Below are 27,993 nucleotides of genomic sequence, written 5' to 3'. Positions count from 1 at the left end.
ATTATCATCAACACATGATTATAATTACTAAAATAAAATAAAAAAAACACATTGTTACTTGAATTAAATTACACTATAAAAATAAATAAATAAATAAAATATTTCAGCTAGCTGCCAAAGCAACATTTTTCATTTAGCTTAAATTGATGTACTGAAGTTACTAAAACTGAAGTAAAAATAGACATTAAAAAAAACTTATTTCAAAAACAACAACATCAAATTACTAAAACTTTAACTTAAATTTAAATGGAAACAGAAAATATAAAAAACATAATAGTATCTCATTAAGTCTAAAATAAGACTAAAGAGTAACAGTAATTGAATTCCAAAAAAGTCTCTTAAAATATACAGGAAAAATTAAAAAGTTATTTTTAACCCGCCAAACGTCCTACCTGCACTGAAGAAAAAAAATGATATAAGATTATTAAAAAAACAAAACAAAATTGTAACTTGGTTTTTCAAGCAGACTGAAATAATTTCTTGCAAAAATGTACTTTGATAATCTTTGCTTTATTTACAACTTCAATTTTACAGTGAGGTTTGGCTTTATTATATTATCATTTATAAATCCATGCTGCTGCTTTTAAACAGCTTTATTTCAACGTTCCTGCACTCAATGTATAGCACACAATCATGCATTTCTTTTTCTTTTTATAGTATTCGTTCATGGACAAGACTGTTCAATAAAGAGAATAAAATTTCTATTTTACCCAGACAGTTAAAGAATAACTGAGACAGTCACAGTCCTCGACATCTAAAGCGTTACAAAACATGTCAACTTGTAGAGAAATCCTTCTCATTTCTCAAAAAAAAAAAAAAAAAACTATATATGTATACATATCTCTCTGAAGGACAGCAAGCTAGAGCTTCCTTCCACACTAATTACGAATACCAAACGGAATAATTGAATTTTCACTTTAACCTCATATGAATTATTTCACAGCCACGTCTAATTTCCTCTTTACGCGCTTATGTATTATTCCTCCGAATCTCTGCTCGGTGACTGTCCGATTGCCTCACGCACTAAAACGAACGTGGCTGCAAGGACATGAGCGTAACTTTGAACCTTGTGCTGATTAAAATCTTCTTTGACAATGACAGTTCAAGTGTGTTCGGCTCGGGCAGCTTAATGATTCTTCTCTGATCATAACCTTACCCGCACGGCCCTTATGGAGGAGAATCAGATTAACATAACTATATATAAAACTGCACTAGTCGCCACTCCTGGCGCTTCACAGCCGATAATGAGATACTATAAAATGCCCTGTAAATCCTGCGCCTTTGCGTTAAAGCCGGTTACTTAGGAGCATGCGAGATCCGTCTTTGGACGGATTGTGTGCCCTCTTGCTTATCAGAAATGGAATGAGTCAATTATATGAGCTGTCTGGTACAATCTGCATTGAATTTGACCATCTTCACGCCAGTTTTTAACTGGACAGTTGATGCAAAACTCAATCATTCATGCCTTACGCTGAATATGCAGTTTTTCCTGAATTTTTAAGATTTTTTTCTCCATGAAACAGCTCAAGAACAAGCTTGTCATTTTGTGTTTGAAGAAAAGTCATAGGATATATATGTAAGTTAACAAGCATTTCATTTATGTGACAAGACAATCCTTTCCCTTCTTTTCCTCCTTCCTTTTGAAGAAAGTCTGACAATCCCTCTGACAGTCTCAGCATTGACAAACAGAGCTCTGAGTTCAGAGACCAACAGAGATGGGGGAAAAAAAACAGTACAATGTCAAGTGAGCTAAAAATGTTGGAGATTTCAAATGAGATCCATCTACATACCGAGATCACAGTGCGCTTGAAACAGACCGCCACTGACTCCAAGACCAGAAAGAAGGAGAGGCGATGCAGGTGGCATGGCCTTCACAGCTGACTCATTTCCCTCATCCTCTCTTTACAGTTCATTCTAAACCCAGCCAACGGTTTTACAGAGAGTGGCCTCGGAGATGAGTTTCGATTAACCTTTCAATACAAAAGTAATCTCAGCTACCTATTCAGCCTTTTCAATTGCAATTTTTCTGTCTGTAAAATAATCAACAGTTGAAAGGGGGGAGGGTGGCTGCAAGTACACAAAATCGTGCCTGGCAATGTGATGCTGTTGTAGAGACGCTCAGGCTGAATATAGAGTGGATGGAGCAGGGAACAGACCGCGCTAAAGATGAGAACTACAACATGCCGTGTTGTCCGTCACTTATGGGTGCTTAGAGTTGTAAAACAAGACAGTGGTTTCTGCTGCTGGCATGAGGCATGATGCAGAGCTAAATGTTGGAGTGTTTTCACTGTCTCTCTGAGATACTCACCAAGCAATTCCAAAATCTACTTAGGCAGCATTTTAAGACATAATAGGTGTGTTCTCTTTGTTCTGAAAGGGTGGCGACACAAAATTGGCCAGGTTTCAAACCAGCAGTGCATTCATTGCATGTACTGTATATGGGTCTTTGACGTATAAGGATTTTCGGCCTTCCAAAAAAAATAGTAATATCTGTTGTAATTGTTCAAACATTAAAGAAGAAGTCCACGTCCAGAACAAAAAATTACAGATAATGTACTCACCCCCTTGTCATCCAAGCTGTTCATGTCTTTCTTTCTTCAGTCGTAAAGAAATTATGTTTTTTGAGGAAAACATTTCAGGATTTTTCTCCATATAATGGAGAGCCGGAATACACAGAGCTTAAGGAGAGCAAGACAAGACGAGCGCTTGACATTATAAAGTATTTAAATTGTATTTTTTTTTTAATGAAAATAACTGATCGTTTTGCTAGATAAGACCCTTCTTCCTCGGCTGGGATCATTTACAACCGCATTTGGGATCGTTTGAAGCCGCATTTAAACTGTATTTTGAAAGTTCAAACTTGGGGCACCGTAGCAGTCCATTATATGGAGAAAAATCCTGAAATGTTTTCCTCAAAAAACATAATTTCTTTACGACTGAAGAAAGAAAGACATGAACATCTTGGATGACAAGGGGGTAAGTACATTATCTGTACATTTTTGTTATGGAAGTGAACTTCTTCTTTAAGAATGCTGTGTACACATAATTTCATATTCAAATTTAAAATTAAGTGATTTTGGTGTTTTTTCATCTCAATGAATTGGCCATAGCGTTAAAAAATGTCATGTGGTGCGACCATGATTTATATTCAAAGTAATTCTTTTTTTAACATGCTTAACATTTTTTTTTAGATGTTCTCAGTAATTAAAGTGTTTAGAAAAAGTTTTTGCATTTATTTGGTAAATAATGAGTTTTATAATTTTAGAGTTGCCTTCTTAAATAAGTTAGCAGACTTATTTTTCCTGTAAATTGCATAAAACTGATAAAAAAAAAAGTTTTAAAAATACCATTTACTTAAGCCTGCTGTAGCAGTGGTCCATTTTTCAACCACAGAAATGAGATATTTTATTTTTATTTTCATACAGTTATTCCTATTATTGGTTGCACCACATGATGAGTGTTCGCTCCAAATTATTAAAAATGTATTAAAGCAATATTTGCCTCCTCCTTTCAGAACATTACCGATATTAACACAGACAGAGTTTTTCATAAGAAATGAATACTTTTATTCAGCAAGGACACATCAGATTGATCGGAACTGACACTAAATAATTTTACAGTGCTACAAAAGACTTCCATTTTTAAACTTTCTATATTTATCAAAGAGAAAATGATCACAGTTAATATCAAAAATATTAAACATGGATAAAAAGAAATGCATCTTGGGAACCAAGTCAGCATGTTAGAATGACTTCTAAAGTATCAGGTTTGCCAACACGTGAATAAATATTTTTTACAATAACTTATTAAAAAACTACTTTGAATCATAATATTTTATATCATTACTGTTTTACTGTATTTTTGATTAAATAAATGCAACCTTGGTAAGCATGGAGGTTTTTTTTTTTCCCAAAAACAACATTATTTAACATATACAGTATATAACTCAAAATGTTAGTATATAAAATGTATACAGTGGTGGCCAAAATTATTAGAACACTAGTATTTTCACCAGCTTAAAATGTTTTTTTTTAGTTATTTCTATCTTTTGCTGTGGTGTGTCAGTAGGAAATACCAATTTACAATTCCAAACATTCCTTTTGCCATTAACTGTAATAATCCAGTGAGATTTTTGCACAAAGGGTCTGACAACAGCTAGTGCTCCATACAGAGATCTGATCTCATCATCATCCAGTCTGCCTGGAAATACATGGAGAAACAGAACAAACTGAGGCATCTAAATCCAGAAGAACTGTGGCAATGTCTCCAAGATGCTTCAAGAAACCTATCTGCAAAGCTACAGTACTGTTAAAAGTTTTAGACACTTGTGTAAAAAAAATGCTGTAAAATAAGGATGCTGTCAAAAATAATGTCATAAATAGATTTTCTGTAGCAAAAAACTTCTAGTAACCAAATTAAATCAACATTTGGGGTGACAATCCTTAGCGCTTAAAGCAGCTTTTTCCCTAGGTGCACTTGCACATAGTTTTTCAGGTAGCTTTACAGGTAGGTCTTACAATTAACAGGTAGGATTATTACAATTAATGGCAAAATTAATGTTTGGAAATGTAAACTGATATGTGACCCTGGACCACAAAACCAGTCATAAGCGTTAATTTTTTTAAAATTGAGATTTATACATAATCTGAAAGCTAAATAAATAATTTTCCATTGATGTATGGTTTGTTAGGGCAATATTTGTCCGACATACTACTATTTGAACATCTGGAATTTGAGGGTGCAAAAAAATCTAAATATTGAGAAAATCTCTTTAAAAAGTTCTTAGCAATGTATATTACTAATCAAAAATTAAGTTTTGATATATTTATAGTAGGAAATGTACAAAATATCTTCATGGAACATGATCTTTACTTAATATCCTAATAATTTTTGGCATAAAAGAAAAATCATTTTGACCCATACAATGTATTTTTGGCTACTGCTACAAATATACCCATGCTACTTAAGATTGGTTTTGTGGTCCAGGGTCACATATTTCCTACTGACACACCACAGCAAAAGATGTAGAAAATAACTGACTTAAAACCATTATTTCTGGTGAATTTTGGCCACCACTGTATCTTAGACTATGTTGCTGCATGTGGATTGTTTTACGGTCATTTAGTGTGTTTTCTTAGTATGTCACCTACGTATGTAGTAGACAGAACAGAAATTCAGTACGTTTCGAAACACAGCATGTACTATCACAAGAACATAAACCCAACAGCAGATACACAACGTAGGCGTCTGACATTTCAAAACCGTCTCTAAGTCTTGTATTGACCTGTCTCAAGCTTTGCTGACAGATGCCAGCTGCATTTCTGACAAGTGTGTGGATGAGGGATTGGAAAATGCATTCCTCCAGTCAAACACATGCGCTGATGTTTTTATAGAGAAACTTTAGCTAAAATGGTTGGAACAGTCTAGCGGCCTTATTAATGGTGCATTAGAGCAGCCTGTGAAAAAGCAGAACTATCATGGCACAGACGATGACTGAGCAACGCTTTCTAAAGAGGTCACAGATATTGTCATGACAACGTCTGTTCGGTCCAGGTCACGCAACCTCCATTATAGTAACAGATGTGGACGGGCATCACATGTTGGCACAGATTTCTGTGTGAAAGTTGCAATTAAGTATGACAAAACAAAGATCTGCAAGATACACAACCCTGAAGTCACTGGCACAATACAAGCCAAAGAGAGAGGGAACAAAGGCCAGGGCAGCATCTGCTTGGGTAAATATGAAATCATGCTATTACCAAAATGGCACGAGATGCGTGGAAAGGTAATAAAATGTCGGTGTGGAAGGGAAAAAGTATGATAATTTCAGTGCTTTTTATTTTTTTATCAATACATTTTTCCATTACCGTACAAAATGAATCACAGACTTTTGCTAAGAATTGCATTTAGGACCTAGAAATGGCGTTAAGCCAACCTGCCTCATCTTTGTGTCATTTTTAACCTTTTTCTTCCTCTCCGAGGAATGAAATGACAGGAAATGTAAACAGTTTTAAAACAGAGGGTTTTTTCATGGCCATCCTGTAATTAAACTAGACCAGTGCAAAGAGAGTGGGAAGAGAGAGGAGCGGGGCCAAATTGCGCAGTGATAGAAGAAATAAATGAAATATGAAGACGACGACGAAAATTAAGAAATAGCGATTGAAAACCTTTCACGGCACAAACTACTGAACCGGCGCACAAAGAACTCAATGCCAAAATAGTGTCAAAAGCCTGTCTAACCTACCTGTGAGACCCCCATGATGCAATAATTCAGATTCCCTGCAACTTACACACTGCAGAACATCAGATGGGAATAAAAACTCAAGGACGATAGAAAATACAAGCATGTGGAACGGCAAAAAGTCCTCATGCAAAATCATTTTGTACAATATTAAGTATCACTGGACTCTAAAATAATAGAGAAAGCACATACCCAGCTCTAAAGTCTAAAATCGCCATACCAAAAGCGACAACTATAACTGTATAAGCATTCAGGGCTCTAAAGCATTTGCGACTGAAAACTACTGCGTGCGATTATGAAAAAATATTTAGGAGCACCATGTGGGAGTGACCCTATCAGCATATTTGTGTTTGCGCTGAGGGGAGCTTCAAAGGTTTCTGTGTTTTTGCAACGTTGAGTAATGACAGACATATCTCACAAATCCTTTCATAAACAAAGTGTAGAGAGATTGTAAATAAGAGATTTATCGTGCAATGTAAAGAACTTTGTTGATTATAATGGAACTTGAAGATGAGTGACAGCTTTTAATGGAGTTGGTAAATGAGATATTGATTTAATACAACAGTTAAATAAACAAAGAAGTTAATATTAAGTGACTTACATTGTCTGAATAAAACTACTGCTTGATTTTGCTCTATTTAGTCATCAAAAATAGTCTGAAACAAGTGACAACTGAGCCGCTGCGCATCTCCATTCAAACACAGCAGTGTTTCGTTTATGAATGAATGTCCGTTTTTAAACGAATCTAGTGAGTCAATGATTCAATTTCCCATTCATAAAAACAGTCACAGTCACACAGTCACCTGAATGATTCAGCCTTTCGAATGAATCAAATGACTGATATGATTCAGTAATTAAATCAGTGACTTGCCGCCACCTACTGGCAGATTTAATTTAATGTTTAAAGTATCTTTTTAGTTATTTAAATCCTGTATTATTTCTGTATTCAAAATTTTATTTTTAAAACATTAATATCAACATGAATTTAACCACCTCTGAGCCTCATTAAACATATTAAAATACACTTTTGTGTTCTTCTGTGCCACCTCTGTAGTACAAATTAATTTTTTAACACTGATTTCATTTGATTGGTAACTTACTCTTCTACTTGTTCTTATTGAAATTTTAAAAAGCTTAAAAATGTAATAAAAAAAAAATGGACATAAAAGAGGACATACTTTTAATAAAGTTGTGTGACATTACAAAGGTAAAAACAAAATTTCCCTGTAAATCACTTTGAGTTAAATATCACCTCTTAATGGGAAGGCTAATTTTTTTATCCAATTTTTTGATTATTGATTAGAAGCTCTTGAAATTTTGACTTTTTTAAGTTAGAAGCACAAGTGCGTAGAGCCCTGGCATCCACAACAACGCACAAGAAATTGTTAAACAAGCTGTCATTTTTGTTTTCTTTGTGAACAAAAAGTATTCTCGTAGCTTCATAACATTATGGTTGAACCACTGATGTCACATGGACTATTTTATTGATATCTTTACTAAATTCAGGGACTTGAACATGTCAGTTGCGTTGCTGTCTATGCAGGGTCAGAAAGCTCTCAAATTTCATTTTCTTAATTTGTTTTCCAAACATAAACTTAGGTCTAACAAATTTGGAACGACATGAGGGTGAGTATTTAACGACAGAATTTTCATTTTTGGGTGCACTATCTTTTTAAGAATGATAATGACAGGCAGAAACATATACAAATAAACAAAATGTGCATTAGTTTGTCTTCTTTGTAGGACAAGCAAACTAATATGTTTCCTTGCCAGCAGAAGAGAAAACATACAGCTTTTTCATGCTCTTACAGAAGTTGTGGGATGGATGCCCAGTAAATCATTTCAGAATTGAGGTCACAAGCAGGCAGGAAGTGGTGTGAGCTCTACTCTAATCAGTGCCACTTCAGGCCAATCCTTCATATATCGGCCACCTTTTGCGAACGTAAGTCTTTCCTGACCTGGGTTTGATGCCAAGCCGATCAAAAATTACAATTCATGTATGAGATTCTGGGTTAAGGTGGATCATCCTATAAAGATCCAATATTTAGATGGGTTTTGGAGAATTGAAGGGGATAATCACCAACAGCTACAGGAGAGATTACAGACTGACCAATGAGATAAGCAAACCAGCTAAATAGCCTACAGAGGCTCTGTTTGTGTGCCAACGGAGCACTCGTTTTATGAAGAAAAAGTTCATAAGATGTAAGATTAAACATGGTTTAGTTGTAAAGCATTTCAGCTTTTCAGAGTGCAAACAGCAATGCATTGTAGGAGATTACGGCAAATCTGATTACCATTATTTCACTTGTTTTGCTCACACAAAATTTTATTTGGAAAAAGACTTTAACCTTGACTTCCATCAGTAGTTCAGAGAGAAAAAAAAAACATGAAGGAAAAAAAGAGAGCATTTCCAAGCAAAGCCCAATTTACAGAACATCAACGCTAAGAAGATGCAAATGACAAATCAACAGACAGAGATATGCAAATGACGTTGATCTAAAGTCATTACCACCACAATTAGTCTCCGCAATCATCAAAATATTTCAATAAGGATGGTTACAACTCATTGACTATTCATTATGTTCTCTAATTAGATCATAAATTGTAAAGATATACGAGCACGAGCCTTTGACAGATACTTCTGGTGAAAAAAACAGTACAGCAGAATTATATGAGCATGTATTAATAAAAGTCAAAGAGCAAAACTTTGCAAGTGAATGTTTGTTGAGCAACATGTGCTCAGAAACTGGGATAGTTTACTTAAAAATGAAAATTCTGTCATTAATTACTCACCCTCATGTTGTTCCAAACCAGACCTTTGCTCATCTTCAGAACACAAATTAAGATATTTCTGATGAAATCCAAGAGCTTTCTAGCCCTGCACAGACAGCAACACAACCGACATGTTTAAGGCCCAGAAAGGTAGTAAGGACATTGTTAAAATAGTCTACAGTGGTTCAACCTTAATTTTATGAAGTTACTAGAATACTTCTTGTGCGTAAAGAAAACACTGGGGTGGTACCTTTTCAAAAGGTATACTTTTGTACCTATTAGGTTCTAATATGTAGACTTTAAGTACTAATATGTACCTTTAAGGTACCAAAACAGACCCTTTAGGTACAAACATGTACCTTTTGAAAAGGTACCATCCCAGTGACAGCTTTTGTACCTTTATTTCTTAAAGTGTAGTTGTGCTGCTGTCTATGCATGTTCAAAGCTCTCTGAAAAATACAGAACAAAATTTTACAGATAATATACTCACCCCATTGTCATCCAAGAAGTTCATGTCTTTCTTTCTTCAGTCGTAAAGAAATTATGTTTTTCGAGGAAAACATTTCAGGATTCCTCTTCATATAATGGACTTCTATGGTGCCCCTGAGTTTGAACTTCCAAAATGCAGTTTCAATGCAGCTACAAAGGTCTCTAAACGATCCCAGTCGAGGAAAAAGGGTCTCATAGCGAAAATTTTACAATTTATATACTTTTTAACCTCAAATGCTCATCTTGTCTAGGTCTGCGGTTCAAGTTAGGGTTTGTCGAAAATTTTTGTCCTCCAACTTCAAAATCGTCCTACATCGCTGTTTTACCTTTTTTTTGTAAAGAGCATTTGATCTTCTTTGCATGTTCACTTTGTAAACACTGGGTCGGTACTTCTGCAGAGTTTTAGGACGATTTTGAAGTTGGACGAGAAAATTAGATGGGAGTTTTTCGACATACCCTAACTGAAAAGAAAAAAAAAAAAAAAAAAAAAAAAAAAAAAAAACGCAGGAATCCTGAAATATTTTTCTCAAAAAACATTTTCTTTATGACTGAAGAAAGAGAGACATGAACATCACAGGGGATAAGTACACTATCTTTAAATTTTTGTTCTAGAACTACTCCTTTAATTTGTTTTCTGAAGATGAAACAAAGATCAGAATTTTCATTTTTGGGTGAACTATCCCTTTAATGCTCTATATTCACTGATATATAGAAATCACATACCACTGAAAGTATACTACAAACCCAGTGATCCATGGCACACAACACAAAGAGAAAACAAAGCAGCGATATCAGTCAAAATTCTGCAAAAAGAATTCATATGAAAAAGTGTTTTCAGCCAACCCAATTTAAGCCACTGCTGGCTGCTAATGATAAATTGCTTGGTATTCCAAGATCATTTGTACAACACCTACACAATCTGTCATTGTGTGTAGAGAGACACTGACAGACAGTTGTTTCAGTGTCGGGTGATTTTGTTACGTATCCTGACAATGGAGCGATGCCAAAAACACTTTAGCATGCCCTCAAAATAAATGCCTTCTAAACTTAACTAAACTGCCTGGAGTGTGTTTATTTCTTCTTATCTTTTCCTCAAGCACTTAAATTACAAGTTTAATTTCCTTCTGCTGACGGCTACAACTTTTTCCCAGTCTTTGCATACCTGTGATACTTAATAAAACCCAAAGCACACTCCATCTTTTAAAGCATAATTTGCTAATAATGCTCCTCAAGCTGTACAAAACAAACATCATTTGTACTCCAACAACAACAGGGAACTACTGGGTAAATGTATCTAAATGGTACGGGGCCAAAATGTCCCTTTCCCTTGATCTGATGAAATAAACACAGCGGTTGGTCGTGCATCCTGCTTATGGCAGTGGGGAATGATTTTTTGTAAATCCCTGGACACATATATTTGTTATATTCCATTTTATTATTTGTTAATGGCTCAGTGGTGCTGGGACTAAATCAATTTGAGCTGATCTTTAAAAGCCAGCGCATCAGTGAGCACATTAGCCTGATTTGCACTTCATTATGTGCACTGATGGGCAGTGCTGAACAATCACATCAGCAGGTGCAGAGTAGAGCGGAGGCAAACCCAGGCAGGTAGAGCAGCGAGAGTGTGTGCGTGTTCCTGTACGTGCTGCACGAGTAATTGCCTTTCTAGAAGAAGATGCAAAAGGTCCGCAGAGAGCTATAGCTGGTGTTCCACTGTTCTTTTCACCAGTAAAAGAGTAAACTAGGACTGCTTGAAAAACGCATTTTAAAAAATGTTTACTTTTCTGAAATGTGTCGTCCTATCTGCTTGCTTGCAATTCTTCGAGGATTGCTTTGGGATTTGCTATCTGGAGTTGTTGTGTTGCTTTTAGAGCCCTTGATGATTTGCCAAGCAAACTTTTACACAGAAAAACGCAGGAAAAAACTGCATTAAGTTTTATAGTTTCTACATCTCCATTCCTATAGAATTTCCTTAGTCAATTCCTGAATGTGTCTTTGCAAAATTCCGTTATGTATGCATACAGCGCTTTACATTGTGTAACTTAATTCTGTAACTTAACAAATTTGCTCCTTAAACTACAGATTGACAACAAGGCAGAGCAATAAAAATGTAACTGGGTTTGGATTAAGATTAATTAGCAGCATATATTTAACGTTGATAACTAGAAAGCATATTTTTGAGCTAAAAATACACTCAATAAATAATAATATGAGTGTTTATCCAATTTATGTCTTGCGTTCGAGTTCAAGTCATCTGGAAAATCTTATCATTTGAATCCTGTGGGAAAGATTATATTAATGCACATTAATAATTCATGCAAATTCGGCAGGTTATGTAAAATTTCTTAAATAATCTCTTAAATGAGCTGTGCACTTTGTAAAACTGTGAAAAACATTAGCATTTTCACACCATGGGCTCCCTCTGGAATTTGTAATGGGTTGTAATAATAAAAGGTCTGTGGTTAACATGACTTGAAAAGCATTTCTACAAAGCAAAAATAAATTAAATATACACCAGTCAAAAGTTTTTGAACAGTAAGGTTTTTAATGTTTTTTAAAGAATTCTCTTCTGCTCACCAAGCCTGCATTTATTGGATCCAGAATACAGCAAAAGCAGTAATATTTTGAAATATTTTTACTATTTAAAATAACTGCTTTCTATTTGAATATATTTTAAAATGTATTTTTATTCCTGTGATCAAAGCTACATTTTCAGCATCATTACTCCAGTCTTTCAGTGTCACATGATCCTTTAGAAATCATTCCAATTCGCTGAATTCGCTGTTCAAGAAACATTTTTATTCTTATCAACACTTAAAACAGTTTTTAGAATTATTTGATGAATAGAAAGATCCAAAGATCCACATTCATCTGAAATAAAAAGCTTTTGCAACATTAATAGACAGATAAATGCTGCTCTACTCAGCTGTTTTCAACATAATATTAATAATAATAATAATAATAAAAGCTTTTTTTAGCAGCAAATCAGAATATTAGAATGATTTCTGAAAGATCATGTGACAGGAGTAATGATGCTAAAAATTCAGCTTTGAAATCACAGAAATAAATTACATCTTAAAATATATTCAAATAGAAAACTGTTTTACTGTTATTTTAAACAGTAAAAATATATCAAAATTACTATTTTTGCTGTATTTTGAATTAAATAAATGCAGGCTTGGTGAGTTGAAGACACTTTAAAAAAAACATTAAAAATCTTTTGACTGGCAGTGTATATTACATTAAATAAAAAATAAATGATATTAAAATACTTTTTTTTTTTTAATATACATTTATCAATCACACAATTTAAAAACTCACATTTGGGGTATAAATACATATTATGTTGTAGAACAAACATAAAAGTTTCATTTAGTGATGATAGCCACAGACTTTATTTTACTCAAAAATCGAAAACAGCTTTTCTAAAAACCCATTCGAAATTCCCAGCCTCCTGGTTTGGCCTACAAACTGACACCATGACTAAACATCTCTATATCGAAAACTGCTCTATTGTACAGAAACAGCACGATTTACGTCAAACATAGGTAAAGAATTCATGTTTGGAGGTCACAATGGAAGCAAGCATGAGCGTTCGAACTGCTGCTATCTAAACAACCTTCAGCTTCAACATTTCCAGAAAACTCATCCCACAGTGACCACCTATAAAGTCCTATTATCGCATTAGACGAGTGCGAATGTGATGAGTCTGGGAGCGACTTTACGGATCTGTGTGGATCTACTTGCGAGCGCTGGAGGACAACACATCACCTCTCTGGTGGGTTACAGTTGGCTGATCTCTCTCCCCAGGGGCCGACCTCTACGCTGAGAAAGGCATTAGACGAAGGGCCGTGGGCAGCTGTGGGTTTTAACAAGGTAGCTGGCTTCATTTGAGCATGTGTTGCTTATTCGCAGCTGAAATGCTCTCAGCGCAGCTTATGTTTGACATATTTCCCCCTCTGCTACTGCATATTTACAGAGGCCATGGAAAACTCCTCAAGGGCATGACAGGAAATGTGGGAGAGTATATTTGTAGCCTTCAGCTTTTCTGTAATCCAGAGGTCTCTGCCCAACTTCACGCCCTTGGTATCAAAAAGACACATGGGTAAAACAGCTCCTCCAATATATCAAAAAATACTTGGGTATCACTTATAATACTCACACAGCATTAAAACTGCCCATGGATGTACGGATTCTATTAATATTTCTTTGGGCTCTGAAGTGCCTTAATATTAAAGTGCTTTTTCATGAAACATCAAACCGGAGCTCCTCTTAGTTTTTCATGTGCTACCGATCGCTGTTGTCTGTGGTAATATTTCAGGGAAAAAATATATATAACTTTTTTGAACTTTTCAGATCATCAGTCATCAAAGCCCGGTAAATACTGGTCACAGACGCTGAGATTTACTTTCAATTGCAGCAAGCCGATTACTTACTAAAAACTCCTACAAATCATGTTTTCATGCCATTTTAAGTCTTATTCTAATGTAACAATGTGGTTATATCTAAGTGTGTTAGTTGTTTACTTACTTTTATTAATTAGTCTTCAATTAACGCCATTATGTTGTTCATTCAGACTGATTTATCACATGCACCAACCACTGCCGAACACAACCAGTCATATCCAATCATATCACCTCCTCTAACGTGACTTACCCCATTCATTCTCAATTACCCCCCACCTAACTCAATGTTAAAACTCAATAGGCTCAGGGAAGGCAAGAGACGTGGACTCCCACTGTAACTTTATCTGCTGGTGTTGCTGTTGAACAATGTTTCTTTAGGAAAACAAGTGAATTATACACTTTTTAAAGTTTTATTTTTGTACTACGTTTGTTTCTCATCTAATATTTCGAGGAGGCACTACCTCCCTTGTCTCTTAGGAGGAAACACCCCTGATATTAATAAAATCAAATGGCAGAAAATTATGAGATTTCCATATACAAATATATCACCAGGCCCACTGTGACAAATTTCATATATTTGGAGGTTACAAGGGAAGCCAGCTTCAGAACACCTGCATATTGGTAAAAAAGCTCCTCAAATAAATCATGAACACTTCGGTATTACTCTTAAAATTGCCCATGGATGCATTACGGTTTCTTTTAATATTTTTGGGACTCAGTCTAAAGTGCCTTAATATTAAAGTGCTTTTTCATGAAACATCAAACCCCCAGCTCCTCTTATTTTTTTCATACGCTACTGCTCGCTATTGTCTGTGGGCCTATTTTAGTGAGGTCCAATTGGACCACATCTAATGGTCCAAAACAGTCGAGTCTGATGTGTGGCCCGTAGGTAAAAAGGCGTGATGAATCGCAGCACGCAAGCAGGATTAATCTTTCTCATTAACGGCAAGCTGTGAACTGGAGCTACGCATGACCGCACAGGAGGTGTAGAGGCTCTTTAAACATGGACGCCACTTGTTAAGGATCACATCGGCCGCATCTCATTTTACGGCCAGGAACCACCGATATCTAATGCTCTGTATCTAACATATTTATGAGGAAAATAGAGTCCGAGTTAAGGCTTTAGGGATATGAGTATTTTTTTAAAGCTTATTAAGAGTCCTAATTGGAAAAAGTTTGGCAAGGGGCCCTTTTTTTTGCACCACCCTTACAGCTGATATAGCTTTTTGCTTTGAAATATTTAAAATATTATGATAAAGAAAACACTGTATACAAAATCTACAAACAGAGCAGTGCAAACTAACAAAGGCAAGGGACGAAATCACTATAAGGCTGCACAACTACTGTATAGCATTTCACATGCTAAAAAAGATGTATGTAGGGCTGTCACTAATGATTATTTTTGGTAATTGAGTAATCATATTCTGGCGATTAATCATCAATTAATCAACGATTAATTCTGGCGATTAATCGTCAATTAATTAACGATTAATCTGCAAGAGGCGAAATCATCAATTATTCTGACGATTAATTAATGATTAATTGGCAAGATGTGAAATCACTATACAACTGCACAACTACCGTATAGCATTTCACACACTAAAAAGATGTATGTAGGGCTATCACTAATGATTATTTTGGTAATAGAGTAATCAGTCGAGTAATCTGAAGATTAATCGGCAAGAGCCGAAATCACTATACGACTGCACAACTACCATATAGAATTTCACACGCTAAAAATATGTATGTAAGGCTGTCACTAACAATTATTTTTGGTAATCAAATAATCAGTCGAATATTCTGACCATTAATCGAGTAATCTGATAATTATAATTATTTTTTGGTGGTAAAAAATATAAATAGAAGTGATCAATAGCCTTTAAAATTACTTGAAATACATAATAGCAATGAGTGTTGCTAGTTTGCTAATTTGAGTGTTGCTGGAATGCTAATTTTACCAGGTAAACCCTGCCAAAAAAGGAATGTTTTAAGGAATTTTTAATGGGGGACCCCCTCTCAAAACACAATTGGGCCACTTTTGGGCTAGTTTTGAGTAGTAACTGGGTGGGTTTTGTTGTGAAAACTTGCAACCCTGGTTTTAACACTTTATTGCGTGATCTAATCCTTCTTTAATACTTACTAAACAACATTTAATTTAAATGTCCAGTTAATCTTTAATATTTCACCATTTGTTTACAGCAGAAATGTTACAGCCACTGAAATTCTTGAATATGTAGACATCAAAACATGTAAACTCGAACTGATGGTTTGAGCTTTTGTTTTAAAATCACAATGAACAGTTAGCATATTGAGAAAGATACTGATGTCCTGTGTTTGTGTAGGTTTATAAATGATGTACCTTACAAACTGATGGAATGGCGCCTGTTGCATTCCCAGATGAACGTTATAATAAACCGAAACTCAGAAATATGCAGAGATGAGGTCTGAGATGCTCCACATATGTAAATGATAACAGTTTGTGTGGAGCAGCATTTACTGTGAACGGAGCCGCTCTGAGACGCACATACATAACCTACACATGCAAAAATATATTTATTAATTGATAGTATTTTTCGTAAATTCACAATACTTTATTATGATTTTATTAATGGGTTTAATATATCATGCAGCTGTGAAAAACGGTCTAATAATGCGCTTCATGGATTCTCGTCTGTGGAATGCGCCACTTCCGTTATTTTCCCGGTTTCTCGACACGGACAAATTGCAGTCGAGAATTTTTTAAATAGAGTACTCAGTAAAACTTTGAAACCGTGTAATGCAAATCACATTCAACCCTAAGTTTTGGCCAAGTTTGTGCTACTATCTGATTTGCATGATTCCTTACGGACTGGGTGCTAAAACAATCCAAACAACATGCAAATAAACAATGCTATCAGTAAATTCCCCAAAGACAGTCTGTCCTAGCTTTATCAATGTTCATTTTTCATTCTTAATCTGAAAACAGTAAAACACTGACAGGTTCCTGTTAGTAGATAGAGCTGACAGAGCAAGAATCCCAGGAGACATTCAGGAGGGAAAAAACAGGGACACAGTGAGAAGCAAAAATATATGTTTTTGTGCATGAAACACCACCTTGTTTCGTTCTTGGCTGTTCTTCACAGAGAATTATAGTTGGTGGTTGAGGTTGCAGAGATCAGCGGTCACACACAATGTTGGGTTTCTTGTTCTTTTACAAAAGTTGACTGATTTTTTTTTTTGTTCAAGCGAGTAGGGCTCACTGTAATCTGTTATGGCTATGTATCTAGGTCTTATTAATAGCTCTTTTTAACACTTGCAACCGCAGAGATTACACCATCATACGGTCATCAATGCATGTCCTGTTATCTGATGATTCTGGGATTACTGGACCTGACAAGAGATCCCCCCCACGAGCTGATCAAGGCTTAGCCACCCCACTACACACTCTTCCAGAAGCTTCTGAGGGCTTTGCTCCAAATCACATGCTTAAAGCGAGAGATAAAGGCCAAACCTCCCTACCAGGCTCACTGGTGTTGATGGCCAGAATGAGGTCATTCCCAAGCCTTGAAGCACACTTCACCGATCCCCATCTAGGGAAACATCTTTCACTATTAAAGTCTTCCAGTTGTTCTCCCCATCCAGCAGTGATCAAAAAGAGAAGTACAGGAGGCAGACAGGTGCTGTAACTCACTTTGTTTCAATGTCTGTAACTGAGTGGTTGCTTTTTTCTCTTTGCACACTAACCTTCAACTTTGACATGATATTCCGATATTTATCTGCTACAAATTAGTTTCGAAATCTTCAGAAAAAAAAAAAAAAAAAAAAAAAAAAAAAAAACAACAACTGTAAATCATTTTTCCAGCATTTTTGTTTATTTGAAACCTTTCCAATAATGACTGTATGATTATGAGATCCATATTTTCACATTAAGGACAACTGAGGGACTCAGGATATGCAACTATTACAGAAGGTTCAAACACTCACTGATGCTCCAGAAGAAAAAAATGATGCATTAAGAGCTGGGGAGTGAAAACTTTTGAAAGGAATGGAGATGTGTACATTTTTCTTATTTTGCCTAAATATCATGTTTTTTTTTTTCATTAAGTACTGCCCTTCAGAGGCTACAGAAGACACTTACATGTTTCTCAGAAAACAAAATAAGTTAAATTTACCCTGATCTTCAAACTCAAAAAGTTTTTACCCCCTGGCTTTTAATGCATTGTTTTTCCTTCTTGAGCATCAGTGAGCGTTTGAACCTTCTGTAATAGTTGAATAGTCCCTCAGTTGTCCTCAGTGTAAAAAGATGGTTTTCAAAATCATACAGTCATTGTTGGAAAGAGTTCAAACACACAAAAATGCTGGGGGAAAAAAATAATTTGTGGACCTGAATAATTTTTCTGAATAACAGCAGTCAGTTTAACTGCTCAGGACAAACAAGGGACTCCATCTAAACTTCTGAATGGGGTCATTTTTATAAATTCAACTATTATTTTCTCTTGTGGACTATATGTTAGAATCTTTTACGTGAAATACATTATTCTAGTCAGTACTAAATAAACAATAACATGCATTTTGTATGATCCCTCTTATTTTGGTAAGATATATAGGGGGAGTGTAAACTTTTGACCTCAACTGTATACACACGCACACACACTACATTTATTCACCAAAGACACATTCAACTGAAATAAAAACAAAAACATATAAACTGTAAGAATATTTCACAGTTTTACTGCTTTCATCGTATTTTTATCAAATCAGTGCAGACCAGGTGAGCAAACATTCAAAACATTTTAGCAACTCCAAACTTTTAATAAAAATAATAAAATATAATAAAAAATGCATTCAAAAGTTGCATCCAAAAGAAAACAGGCAACTTCATTCTGTTATTTACAACAAAGTTCAAGCTACTGTAGCAAACTTCTTATACCACTATAAATGGACAACAGTTTCTCTGTGGGAATAAGCCTGGCTCTTCAAGTAAGAAAACAAACGGCTTTACTCGACAGTGGCAGCCTGCTGTGAACTGTGGGGAGGAAAAGTGAGAAACATCTGAGCGCAGTGCTGACCACTCAATGTTACTCATTCTGATCATGGTTTAGCCTAACAAACTACCACACATCAGAAAGAAGCAAAAGCACTCGTTCCTCCCAGGACCCCCCGGGTCTGTGCAAAACAGGCGAAGTTAATAATAATTAAGGAAAAAGAATCATCCGGTGCCTTCAGTCAAATAATGACAGCCACCGTGCTGAAAGGTTGAGAAATTCATGGGTGGGGATGCATTAAAAATCATTACCAAGAAATGTGTGCACTAAGATTATTCGCTGCGGGCAGCCGCTGATTGCTTTGTGGAGGGAGTCTGTGTGGCAAGCAAATCAAACCAGAGCTTGAGAGCGAAGAAGTTTCCCCTGTGCACAAATCACTAATTACTTATTAATGGCCAGATGAAGAGAGTCTGTGCCTTCAAAGTAAACACGTGCCAGCGACCCTGGAGGGGCAAAAGGAAATTGGGAGGAATCACTCTGTAAACTGTGATGGCAACTAATCAAGTTCTGTGGCTCTTGCAGGCTCCAATACGTTGGTGAAAAGGCCAATTCATAGCCCTAGCTCTAAGGGGACACTGAAAATAAATGCACAAAATAATCTGTGAGAGAGAGAGAGACAAACAGTGGATGAAAGAAACACCGTTTCACAAACATCAGGAAGAAACACGTATTTCATCCATACAATGAAGGCAAATGGGGACCAAGGAGAGCAGCAGTCACCACTGACGTTCATCATACAGAAAAGAGCAGCTTGTAAAACGACAGCACAATCAATCTGGACCATATCAGTTATTTACACTTTTTTAGAGTTAGATATCTATCACCTTTAGAGATTTTAAGCCATTTAAAAACACCTTTAACTGTTAAATGTAATCTTTAAAGAAGCATTTTTCAAATTTAAAATCCATTCTTCACTGTACTGTAATACTTGCTTGTAGCAAAGTAACATTTTAGTGTTTAGTGTAATAAATTTTTTATTTATTTAGCCAAAATAGCATAGATTTTTACTATCAGCCATAACAAAAATAATGATCTGTATCAGCCAGAAAATCTACATGGCTGCAATCCTAGCACGGACAATTTATGTGGAGGAGGAAATAAAAAAAGTCATATTTGTTTGAAACAACTAATGATGATAGAATATTCATATTTGGATGAACTGTCTCTTTAAGAATGAATGTATTATTTCAGAACAAGATTAATATATGCATAAATGTGCTCTACACCCACAGTAAGCCATAGTAAAGTGACTGGATTATTATTATTTGAGTACAAGTGTGAAAAATGCATGGTGGCCTTTAAATCAGCTTTTTAAATATAAATCTTTTGCTTATCCAAAAATGTGACCACTAGGCTATTAAGGTGAAGTGCAGTAACTATATTCAACATCATTCATTTATTTGACACACCTTCAAATTCAAGACAAGCAGATTCATGTTTATGGACTGTTGATCAACCTTTGGTCATTTATACTCATCAGAATGGTGTATATGCAAACTGGATGAGAAAAAATATCTCTGCTATAGCAAAATAAGCGATGGTCCCATAAGGAATGATTATTCATTTGCATGTATTAGCATATATTCCACTGGGACATGCAGAAACGTGTAAGATTGTTTAGTCAAAATTACAATACAGCAGGGGCTATTTATCTTTTGAGAGGTTGTTAATTCGTTCGTGAGGGAAGCGTGTTTCCATTTGCATTATGAATCAGGTGTAAATCCCATCTCAACATGTTACTGTTCATCTAAACCACTAATGAGGCAAAAAGCAAAGAAGTGCAAGCTCCAAATACACGACGCTGGCCTGAGAATTAAAATAATACATTTAAGTGCGTGTTCATCACCAATAAACATTTTAATCTTACAGTCATGAGTTCTATTCTCAGGAAAGGATTAAAAATAATGGATAGTGTAAATTTTAAGAAAGTAAGTTATACTGTAGGGCTGTCCTCGACTAAGGATTTTTCTGTTTTTTATAAGCATTAGTCTACTATTAAAGGAGAAGTCCACTTCCAGAACAAAAATTTACACATAATGTACTCACCCCCTTGTCATCCAAAATATTAATGTATTTCTTTTTTCAGTCATAAAGAAATCATGTTTTTTGAGGAAAACATTTCAGGATTTTTCTCCATATAATGGACTGCTATGGTGCCCCGAGTTTTAACTTCGAAAATGTAGTTTGAATGCAGCTTCAAACAATCTCAAATGCGGCTGTAAACAATCCCAGCCAAGGAAGAAGGGTCTTATCTAGCAAAATGATCGGTTATTTTAAAAAAATATACAATTTAATTATTTTTTAATCTTAAACGCTCGTCTTCTCTTGCTCTGCCTGAACTCTGTGTATTCTACAGTTAGGGTATGTCAAAAAACTCCTATCGTATTTTCTCCCTCAACTTCAAAAATAATTTCAAAATCATCCTACATCGCTGCAGAAGCACTGACCCAGTCTTTGCAAAGTGAACATGCAAAGAAGATCAAACACCCTTAACAAAAAAGGTAAAACAGCGATACAGGACGATTTTGAAGTTGAGGGAAAACATGAGATGGGAGTTTTTCAACATACCCTAACTGACATGAACCAGAAAAAAAGTTCAGACAGAGTAAGACAAGATGAGCATTTTACATTAAAAGTATATAAATTGTATTATTTTTATGAAAATGACTGATTGTTTCGCTAGATAAGACTCTTCTTCCTCAGCTGGGATTGCATTTGGGATCATTTAAAGCCGCATTTAAACTGCATTTTGGAAGTTCGAACTCATGGCACCGTAGAAGTCCACTATATGGAGAAAAATACTGAGTTTTCCTCAAAAAACTATTTTTTTACGACTGAAGAAAGAAAGACATGAACATCTTGGATGACAAGGGGGTGAGTACATTATCTGTAAATTTTTGTTCTGGAAGTGGACTTCTCCTAAAATCACATGTTTATTAATAAACCATATAAATCATAATAATGAGCCTTTAATTGCCTACATGGCCTAATAAGAGCTCAAAAGCACGCAAAAAAAAGCTTGCCACAACGCTCCGGCAGATGTAATAATTATGAATGTGTCAGGGAAAAACAGCAAGGAGACTGCATTAACGTTTAATAATTAATTGATAAACTAGTGCTTTCTTTAAGAGATGTAGTGATGTGCTTGTATGCATGTTTTATACGCTAACAAAATCTGAGAATATCTGTTTTCTCTTTCAATTATTTCATTTAAAAGTAGACACTTGTCTGTAAGACAAGTATACACAGAGTTTCTGAGTGACGCGCTCAAGTTCACAGAGAGCAAGAAGGCAGAAAGTGCATCCTGTTTGGTTTAATTATTATTTTACAAAAGTGCAATGTTTTGTTGTTATTGTGCACACAAATAAATGTAGAGTCTTTACAGGTTCGAAAGGTGTATTCCTTTTATCTGTATGACCAAAAATGACAGAGTATTTTAAGTGCAAGTGACCACACTGCTGCCTCCATCTGTATTGCAGTGAGTACGCTAATATTTAGTTTCAACACTTTAATAGTGCACATTTTTCTACGTTAACATTAGATTGAGCAGTCATGTAAAGTTGCTACTACATATATCTTTCAGATGAAAAGCCATATTTGAGGTAGATGAATGATAGCTGAGCGTTTGGATGTCTTGCTCGAGTTACTGTATTACCACATAGACCAGCCGTCAATGATCTATCTATCACAGACTGGGTGACTTCCTGTGGAATTTTTTTTCTGCAATTAAGCGACTAATAAAATTTTGGTAGACCAAGCCTCTTCTCATTGACTAACGGTTAGTCGACCATTAGGGGGCAGCTAAAAATCCTATTTAAAAATAATACCTTGTTTCGGAACATTTTTTTTCCAGGACCATCTGTGCGTTTTCTCTTAAAAGAGAAAGTGGAAAATGCAAAACACAAATGAAAAGGTTTACATTTATGGGTAAACTGCTGCTGCAAAATATTTAATTTATTTTTATTATAACATTTTATCATAGTTTTTCTTTGCACACAAAAAGTATTCTCGTAGCTTCATAACATATGTTGTCACATGGACTATTTTAACAATGTCCTTACTACCTTTCTGGGCCTTGAAGGTGTCAGTTGCATTGCTGTTTATGCAGGGTCAGAAAGCTTTTGGATGTCATCAAAAATATCCTAATTTGTGTTCCGAAGATGAACAAGGGACTTACGGGTTTGGAACAACATAAGGTTGAGCAATTAATAACAGAATTTTCATTTTTGGGTGAACTATCCCTTTGAATCTCAGTCTAACAGTTCACACAGTACGTGCTGTACATGGTGTTTTCATTTGCACATCATGCTGGAGGAAGTCTGGCGGTCAGATGTGATTCTCAGGAGCTATTCTGTTTTACCCTGATTGTGTTAGGCAGGGAAAAGCTGATCAGTGAGCATTTTTATCTCTAGGCTGATGATAAGATGAGGAGATCTGGCTTCAACAGCATCAGCGACACGACCAGTTTGAACCGTGTGCCGCTGCTCAACGTAACCTTCTCCCCTCCCCCTCAAGCACCTACACAACTACACAACACATCAACAGCCAGAGACCCTAGAGAAACAGCCCTATCAGCAGCGCTCAGCTGGTCACTATTTAAAAAAACTGCTTGGTTGGAACTCGGAGCACAGGCCAAGCCGAGAACAGAGCTGTGCCTATCTCCAGGGGTTGAGGGGACTTGGAGCCATCACAAAGACATTTAGGCATCAAGTAGTGGAAAGGCAAAAAGAAAGAAAAACAAACCCTTTTAAAGGATCTTATCACCAGTCTTTATAAACACAGGAGGAACTACAGAGAACAGTTTCCCACAGCATCACGTCACCCAAGACATCACAAATTTGCTTGCTATTGAGGACTAAACTTTTTCTTTCTGCATTAATTAAAACTGGCCTGATAACTCTATTAGAAACTGCTGTTTCTAATGTTAGAGCACCCTTGGAGAACATTTCCGAAAACAACGCATCTGCCAGGAGCTTCTTTATTTCCGTCTACATCAAAGGCAATTAATTTCGGAGCTTTTTATTTCTGCATGCTAAGCTTCGTTCATTGTTCCAGTAAACACCCACTATTCACAAATGAATCAGACTGGATCGTATTGAGATCGGAACACTTAAAGTCCGTTAATCACACGCGAGATGGTGGCCGAGCTTGGAAGCTAGTGCTAGCTGAGGTTGACAAATTTGCCCAGGCTGTTAGCGTTTAACTCAAAACATGTTTTAGATATCAGGCGTGAGAGAATACAAACAGGAATGAACATTAATTTCTCTCACGGTCATTTACTCACTTGCACAGAATGTCTTTAGTCGCTTCATCAAATCCGCTTGTTCTAATTAGAGCTCAACACTCAATGAATCAATAAAGAATTTCCTCACTTTTGCACACTGGGTTGCGCGGAAAATTAATTTCAAACAGGTCATCATCTGTAGTTCGCACAGCTCTTCCCTGAATAATTCATTTGTGTTTAGTTGCATCCTACTAATTAAGAGTTAAATCTACTAATTGAGAGTTAATTAGTAATTGTTTTTAAAAGGGTAATTTCATAAATTGCCTTTGGGCTATGTAGGTGTCGTGTAATAAATGTCAAGTTAAACTTTTAAGTTTGTTTTCCAAGAAAATCCAGTCGTTTTATCATGCCATCATTAAAGACCAAAGGTTTTAAACTCCTACATATTTTGATGATGTCAAAGATTGTGTGATTGACCCTTCACAAACAGCTTGATTGACAGGCGATCTGACCAATCATAATGCAGAATCTGCCACTTTGCCTGACAAACAAATCAGACAAGAGAGTAGATTAACTTCAGTGGACTTAAACTTGAAAAATGTTGTGTATTGACCGGTGTTGCCAAGTCTGCGGTTTTCCCACATAATTGGGCCACTTTAACACTGTTGCCACTGTTGTTTTTGATGTTTGCGGGTTGAAGCAACCCCAAAAACATGATATTGCAACCCCAAATCCCCCCGAACCCCCCCACCCCCCTCAAAAAAAACTGGGCCAGGGCTAGGTTTGAAAAGCAACTGGGTGGGTTTTGTTGTGAAAACCTGGCAATATGTGTTCTCATGTTCATTTTTTTTTAAGTCCTTAAGTCAAAAAAAAAAAAAAAAAAAGGACGATCTGTTCACGTGTCATTGATCTAATAAGGCATACAGTTATCTGTCATGACACATTAAAGAGCCGCAAAATGGTATTTATTGTTTGAAATTCTTAAAGAATTACAAAATTTAAAAACTAAGACCTTGTTTCATACCGGAAGTAACCTGCTCTGTCTTGTCTGTCGGCGTGCTGTCAGTTTCCTGTTTGCTCCGCAATGTATTTTTCACTGATGAGTAGCGTGAGAGTGGCACTGTTTGTTGGACGTAGCTAAAAGTAATTACGGAGGGCAGGTTTTTGATTTTGCAAAGGGTCAATTATGGTATTTTGATGTAAACAACATGGTAGAAACCAGTCAAATTAGACAGACTTTAACATGGGCAGGTTGCTTGACATGCCCTCATTCTTGAAAACCATGAGCACAGCTACATAAGGTACAAGGAAATACAATCCAGGCTACATTTAGGTTCCTATACTTTCCAAAAAATTAATTTCTAGACTTTTCCAGTCATTTGTGAAGATGACTGGTAAAGGCTTTCAAAATCATCTTCTAAAGAACACAGTTACTGTACAGAGAGTAATTTGTATTCAGACGAATGACTAGAAAAATGTAAGTAGACTATAGAAAATCCAATGACTTTTTCATGACCTTTTAAGATATTATTATTTTTTGCAAGACAGGCCTGGATATAACACTTTTGAAATAACCAGATATCTCATGACTGTGGGAACTCCGTATACACGGGATCACTTGCAGCCATGATAAATGTGGTTCGCGCCGACCACAGTGAATTTTGAGTGAATGATTTCATTAAATCCTCCAAATTCAAGTGCTACGCAGAAACTAAATTGTCAATTTATCTATGCAGCCCACCTTAGAAAGAGCATGCCCATTCAAAATGAGTTTTACTTTTGTATAAATAAATTTCATGACATTTGAAGTTAAAATATTAGCAGTGTTGCACATCGTTTTGGGGGGTGAATGGTTGGGGGCAAAAAATATATCATCACAAACATATCAATCAAAAATGGTTAGAGGGAACACGGATGCCCATTTTCCACAAGTTGGTATGATTCTTCAGGGTCTTCATGAAATGTCCGCAATATACTTTGGTTGAAATTCCTCAATGTTTGTGTAAAACAACAACCTTTCTATCTCATCAAAAACAGCTCTGTTCACTGCGACCTGTTTCAGTCTCTTTAAATGATAATGAGCTCCTGCTCACCCCGCCCCTCTCTTCTATTTTGTGTCCATTTGGTTACCATCAAAAACAAAACTAATCCACTGCATCCTCAGTGGCTCTGATGTCGGGAGAAAATTAAGACTCTTGTGTTCACTTTTACATACAACTACAAAACACATGCATTGCTTTCAAGACGTTGTCGTTACAGCTGCTCGAGCATGGAGAAAACATTGGACAGCGTACAACTGGCTGAGAGCAGAAATATGCTGAAACGGGATAGTCCATTAGCGGTTGTGGGCGGGGCCTGAGCAGTATGATGTCATAATGCTCTGAAAATCATTTTTGGCGATTGAAAAACAGGAGGGAATGGATTTTTATCATTGTAGGGTGGTTGTGTTCACATACTGGTAAGACAAATGTGACCTTGGACCACAAAACCAGTTATAAGGGTCAATTTTTTTTAAAGATTTATACATCTGAAAGCTGAATAAATAATCTTTCCATTGATGTGTGGTTTGTTAGGACAGGACAATAATTGTCTGAGATTCAACTACGGCAGGAAATGTACAAAATATCTTCATGGAACATGATCTTTAGTTAATATCCTAATAATTTTTGGCATAAAAGAAAAATCAATCATTCTGGCTGATACAATGTATTTTTGGCTATTGCTACAAATACACCCGTGCTAATTAAGACTGGTTTTGTGGTCCAAGGTCACAAATTTATAGGCAAACACCAAGGTCAGATCTGCTCTTCTCCATAAAATGAAACACACTGAATACTTAAACCAAGTATTACAAGAACTGGTCACTCACCTTAAAGTGAAGATCTCTACTGATGAAAGGGTTGAGACCGCTAGGAAGGCTGACACCGTCTCCCTCTGCCTGATGGGTCTGGAGGGAACCATCACCACAAAGTTACTGTCCAAACGCAGCTCAGACAGTGGCTGGAATAAGCGCACGCTGCCGATCCTGCGCATGGGTGTGGGCCCTGAGAAGTACCCAGCAGGGCCCAGTTGGCCAGTGCGGATGGAATTGGTCTTGCGGGAGTCCTCTGAGCTGCATTCCCCAGTGTCGGTGGATTGTAACATGTAATACAGCTCCACAGGAGTGCCTTCAACCAGCTCGGGAGATCTCTGTCGACCTGGTATGACACTAGGGGGACTGAACCAACTAGGCAAAGGTTCTAGTTCAGCCACGCACAGTCCGAGTTCGCCTTTCAGATGACAGGTGCCTCGTACCTCTTGGGTTTCGTGGAAGGCAAACATCCTGACGCACGGCAACTTGTCCACGGCACTGTAGTCGTCCCAGTCCCGGCCCACAACGTAGAAGAGAACCTGAACCTTCGGCCAACTCGGATGGATTCGCTCACTGATAATATAAGTCTGGACTTTCCAGTTAAAACTAAAGAGTGGAGAGGAAGTGGACGATGGTGAGGCGGATGAAGGGTTGTTAAAGAGTCCCGGGCCTAGGAGCTCCGTGGGCACAGGCTGTTCTACATACAGCGGTCCGTAACTGGCATTGACCGTCGGCGTCTTTCTGGCCTGTTGGATGAAGAAAAGTTCCGTACGAACCTGCAGGCTAGAGTTCCTCATGATGTCCTGGTTTGCCTCCTTCAGAAAGTATGCCGACTCTGCGTTGAGCACCTGGTATCGGACCGGAAGATACGTCGGGATGGCACCAAATCTCTGCAGTCCTTCCATCAGCCCCCGACTGTCGATGACTGACAAATAACAGAGAAGACAAAAAAAGACATCACTCATCCATCTATAAGACCTCTAAAC

At 36.5% G+C, this 27,993-nt stretch overlaps 1 protein-coding gene across 3 annotated transcripts in view; it reads right to left on the bottom strand.

Moving 5' to 3' along the window:
- Positions 1-27,993, bottom strand: part of si:dkey-112m2.1 (transmembrane protein 132C) — a 159,732-nt gene that overhangs the window by 86,723 nt on the left and 45,016 nt on the right. For all 3 annotated transcript variants that reach the window (XM_051092553.1, XM_051092555.1, XM_051092554.1), the window contains exon 2: positions 27,026-27,932. In XM_051092553.1, the coding sequence (XP_050948510.1) occupies positions 27,026-27,932 (907 nt within the window). The remainder of the gene's footprint in view (positions 1-27,025; positions 27,933-27,993) is intronic.

This window comes from Labeo rohita, chromosome 21 (genome assembly GCF_022985175.1).
Source record: "Labeo rohita strain BAU-BD-2019 chromosome 21, IGBB_LRoh.1.0, whole genome shotgun sequence".
Taxonomy (NCBI): domain Eukaryota; kingdom Metazoa; phylum Chordata; class Actinopteri; order Cypriniformes; family Cyprinidae; genus Labeo; species Labeo rohita.
This window is presented reverse-complemented; position numbering and strand designations above follow the sequence as displayed.